General features: G+C 42.6%; 1 protein-coding gene across 1 annotated transcript in view; it reads right to left on the reverse strand.

Moving 5' to 3' along the window:
- orc5 (origin recognition complex, subunit 5) overlaps window positions 1-3,708 on the reverse strand; it is a 10,953-nt gene extending 7,245 nt beyond the window's left edge. The window contains exons 1-4 of the mRNA XM_083529047.1: window positions 3,604-3,708; window positions 422-546; window positions 217-309; window positions 1-103 (exon numbers count right to left, since the gene is read on the reverse strand). The exon at window positions 1-103 is cut by the window's left edge and continues 83 nt beyond it. Coding sequence (XP_083385173.1) covers window positions 1-103; window positions 217-309; window positions 422-544 — 319 coding nt within the window. The 5' untranslated portion in view covers window positions 545-546; window positions 3,604-3,708. The remainder of the gene's footprint in view (window positions 104-216; window positions 310-421; window positions 547-3,603) is intronic.
- Window positions 3,709-5,192: the final 1,484 nt, after the last annotated feature.

The following is a 5,192-nucleotide window of genomic DNA, read 5'->3' on the forward strand; positions in this document are numbered from 1 at the left end:
GCAGGAGAGACGCTGCGTCCACCCCGAACAGAGCTGATAACACCTGCTCAAACATCAGTCCTGCTGATATACACTCCACACAGCTCACTGCAGCATGGGGGATCTTTTCTCTCACACACACGCACACACGCACACACACACACATTATATATACAGATCTGATTGAACTCTTCTATGATGAGATCACATGACCTGAGCTGCAGTCTCTGCTCTCACCTGGAGCTCTGTAAGCAGCGTGAAGAGGACGTGACTCTTCCCTGTGGCTCGGTGGCCGTAGATGAACACTGAGGGATAGCTGTACTGATCCGGCTGATCCACACACACACACACACACACACACACACACACACACACACACACACACACACAGTGTTCTGGGATGGTACAGTGAGGACTTTGTGTGTGTGTGTGTGTGTGTTACCTCTCCCATCAGAGTGAGCAGGGTTTCTGCCTGTGCTTCTCGACACATCAGGATTGGAGTTAAAGCCTGGAGCTTCTCTTCAGGATATCCAGAACACTGCAGTACTGCTCCACTGGACATCATCTCTACAAAACCAGCACACACTCATAGTACACTTTGGATCACGTTATGTTATTTAGATTACGTTAGAAAATGTGTCCAGCGTTATCATGTGGACATTTTCTCCATTTGTCTCCATTTGCTTTTATAAGAAGATCCAGGCTTCAGGGAAGATGTTCCACTAGATGTTGTGGACATTCATTCAGCTACAAGAGTGATAGTAAGGTCAGATACTGATGTAACTGAGGTAAGAAGGTTCCTGTGTTGAGGAGGTTCCTGGGCTGCAGTCAGCACTCACAGTCCTCATGTTCAATAGGGCTGGAGCTCTAAAGCAAGAGATCTTCCACATCTTCAGACCAATGGAATGCAGATCTTCAGACTTTATGAATTTCTTCACTGAAAAAATAGATAACATTCGAAAAACAATTGTGGCAGTTCAACCTCTGACAGCATCTCCCGACACAATCGTACTTACAACCCCACAACTACACTGTTTTACATGTATAGGACAGGAAGAGCTGTATGATGCTATTATGAAAGCTAAATCAACAACATGTCAGTTAGATCCAATTCCCACTAAACTACTGAAGGAAGTGTTATATACAGCTGGTGAGCCTCTTCTCAATATTATTAACTCCTCACTATCGTTAGGTCATGTCCCTAAATCCCTCAAGTTAGCAGTTATTAAGCCCCTCATTAAAAAACCTAATCTGGATCCAAACACGCTATCGAATTACAGACCAATTTCAAATCTCCCATTTATGTCTAAGATTTTAGAAAAGATTGTCGCTGCCCAGTTATGTAACCACTTGCAGGAGAACAATATCTTTGAAGAGTTTCAGTCAGGTTTTAGGCTCCATCATAGCACAGAAACTGCTCTAGTTAAAATCACTAACGACCTGTTTTTAGCTTCAGACCAAGGCTACATCTCCCTATTAGTTTTACTAGATCTTAGTGCTGCGTCAACACTATAGATCATGATCTTCTCCTCGATCGCTTACAGAATTACATCGGTATTCAGGGACAGGCATTAAGCTGGTTTAAATCCTACCTGTCCAATCGTTACCATTTCGTAGATTTAAATGGAGAGCTATCCAGGATAATGCTAGTAAATTATGGCGTGCCACAAGGGTCAGTTCTGGGACCCCTGCTTTTTACAATATACATGCTTCCATTAGGAAATATTATTAGAAGGCATGGAATTAGCTTCCATTGTTATGCTGATGATACCCAGCTATATATTTCATCCAAACCAGGCGATACAGCTCAATTAGCTCGCATAACTGAGTGTGTTGAAGAAATAAGAGATTGGATGACCCATAACTTTCTGCTATTAAATCCTGATAAAACGGAGATTTTGCTCATCGGCCCAAAAAATAGTACACAGAAGCTCCAGCATCTCAGCCTGCATTTAGACGGTTGTTCTGTAACTACTAGTTCAACGGTAAAAGACCTGGGAGTTATTTTAGACAGCAACTTATCTTTTAAAAATCACATCAATCAAGTTACAAAAACAGCCTTCTTTCACCTTAGAAATATTTCTAAGCTAAGAAATATGTTATCTATATCTGATGCAGAGAAGCTCGTCCATGCGTTTATGACCTCTAGAATAGACTACTGTAATGCATTACTAGGTGGATGTCCTGCATCATTAATAAACAAGCTTCAGTTAGTTCAGAATGCCGCAGCAAGAGTTCTTACTAGGTCAAGAAAATACGATCATATAACCCCAATCTTATCGTCCCTACATTGGCTTCCTATTAAGTTTCGAATAGACTACAAACTACTGCTACTCACTTATAAAGCACTAAATGGTTTGGCTCCCATGTATCTCTCCAGTCTCTTAACACGCTACAATCCGTCACGCTCCCTGAGATCTCAAAACTCTGGGCTTCTAGTAGTTCCTAGAAGAGCAAAGTCCACTAAAGGCGGTAGAGCATTTTCACATTTAGCTCCTAAACTCTGGAATAGTCTTCCTGACAGTGTTCGGGGTTCAGATACACTCTCCCAGTTTAAGTGTAGATTAAAAACATATCTTTTTAGCAAAGCCTACACATAACACACATCACACACATCACATCACAACCTTGTGCTCCAGAACATCTGATCACATGCACATTATCAACTTGTGCTGTTAATATCATGAACAGCAGCTACGCTAATTCCTCTCCACTGCTTCTCTTTCTCTCCCCATCCCGAGGCTTCCTGAGGTTTGGCCAGCTCCAGTCACGTCCCACCTCGTGAAGATTATGGACCTATGGATGATCATGGAGAAGTAGATGCCGAGTGTTTAAAGGCCCTGGCATGGAGAAGCTGATGCTGGATCTATGATGATCACAAATTGTTCTGTATTGTTGAAAGATTTATGACCAAACTCTTGATGTCACCCATATGAGGATGGGTTCCCCTTTGAGTCTGGTTCCTCTCAAGGTTTCTTCCTCATATCATCTAAGGGAGTTTTTCCTTGCCACTGTCGCCACGGCTGCTCATCAGGGACAAACGCACACCTTCACCTTCACTGTTGTTTTCTGTAAAGCTGCTTTGAGACAATGTCTGTTGTGAAAAGCGCAATAGAAATAAACTTGACTTGACTTGACTTGACTTCATGGAGCTGGCTTGGAACACGTTTGGATCTCCTCGCTCAAGCAAAAACCCAAAGACGTCCTGAAAAAATGTGTGCCTCCAAGAACTTAGTAGAAGAACCAAAAATGGGAGGAAGAAGGAGGGTGTCCGAATATTTTTGATCGCACAGTGCATGAGGCGCAGCGGTTCACCGGTGGGCGGGGGGGGGGGGGTGTGAAGTGCGCATGCGCACAAACCCGCAACTCTAATCCGAGTGAAGATTTCCATAGACTCGTTTTAAAAATAAAATAAATACAATTGTTATAAACTGAGGTGATGTTCACCTGCTAACCAGCTAACATGGCTAACCGTTACCATAGCAACTATCCTTATTACCGTTCTAAATAGAGTTGGGAAACAACCTACAGCTGAATACTGGTGTGAAAATATAACACCAAACATTTATTTAATTTAATTACATTAAAAACAATACAACAAATATATAAACAATTATAACTTACTTTCTTTATCGCGAAGCAGCACAACACATAAAAAATCGCACGCTTCAGATTCGCGCGCTCTGTGGGGTCGTGGACATTAAACGTCACTTCCGGTTGTGACGCCAGGAATAGTTTCCGTTTGTCATTTCAATGTTTTATTTTTGTGAAACACACAAAATAAGAAATAAAATCTAATGACGTATACATTTGATTTTAACGAAATAGAATAAAAATAATTAATTTAAAATATATTTAAAAAGTGAGGAAGAAAAACCTAAAAATATGTACTTGTAATACAAATGATATAAATTTATGTTCCAGTGATATGCTGATAAAATATATTTCTTCCGTGATTATAAGAGAGTCCGAAATATTTTATGTTTTTTTATTTATTAGTGTTCATTAGTGATTTAGACATTTAAACCCAGCCATTAGGGGGGCACAAGCCAGTGTACTCTTAGTGCCGGTCCCAAGCCCGGGTAAATGGGGAGGGTTGCGTTAGGAAGGGCATCCAGCGTAAAACATGTGCCAAATCAAATATGCGGATCACAAATGAGAATTTCATACCGGATCGGTCGAGGCCCGGGTTAACAACGACCGCCACAGGTATCGTTAGCCGACAGGGTACCGGTGGAAATTGGGCTACTGTTGGCCGAAGGAGGAGAAGGAGGAGAAGGAGAGGAGGAAGGCGTCTACAGAGACGGCAGGAAAAGGAGCAGTGTAGGAGAGTAGAGATTCGGGTTGGTACTTTAAATGTTGGTACTATGACGGGTAAAGGGAGAGAGATAGCTGATATGATGGAGAGGAGAAAGGTAGATGTGTTGTGTGTTCAGGAGACCAAGTGGAAAGGGAGTAAGGCCAGGAACATTGGAGGTGGGTTTAAACTGTTTTATCATGGTGTGGATGGGAAGAGAAATGGTGTAGGGTGATTCTGAAGGAAGAGTACAGTAAGAGTGTAGTGGAGGTGAAGAGAGTTTCTGATAGGGTGATGATCGTGAAGGTGGAAGTTGAAGGGATGATGATAAATGTCATCAGTGCCTATGCTCCACAAGTTGGCTGTGAGATGGAGGAGAAAGAAAGATTCTGGAGTGAATTAGATGAAGTGGTAGATGGTGTACCTAGAAAAGAACGATTGGTGATTGGGGCAGACTTTAATGGACATGTAGGTGAAGGGAACAGAGGTGATGAGGAGGTGATGGGTAGGTATGGTTTTAAGGAGAGGAATGTGGAAGGGCAGATGGTGGTAGATTTTGCTAAAAGGATGGAAATGGCAGTGGTGAACACTTATTTTAAGAAGAAGGAGGATCATAGGGTGACGTATAAGAGTGGAGGAAGGTGCACACAGGTGGATTATCTTCTGTGTAGGAGATGCAACCTGAAGGAGATTGGAGACTGTAAGGTGTTGGCGGGGGACAGTGTAGCTAGACAGCATCGGATGGTGGTCTGTAGGATGGTTTTGGAGGCGAAGAAGAAGAGGAGGAAAGTAAGGTTTGAAAGAAGAATAAGATGGTGGAAACTGAAGGAGGAAGAGTGTAGTGTGAGGTTCAGGGAAGAGGTCAGACAGGGGCTTGGTGGTGGTGAAGAGGTGCCGGATGATTGGGCAACTACTG

This window comes from Silurus aristotelis (genome assembly GCF_946808225.1).
Source record: "Silurus aristotelis genome assembly, chromosome: 24".
In the NCBI taxonomy this organism is placed as follows: Eukaryota; Metazoa; Chordata; class Actinopteri; order Siluriformes; family Siluridae; genus Silurus; species Silurus aristotelis.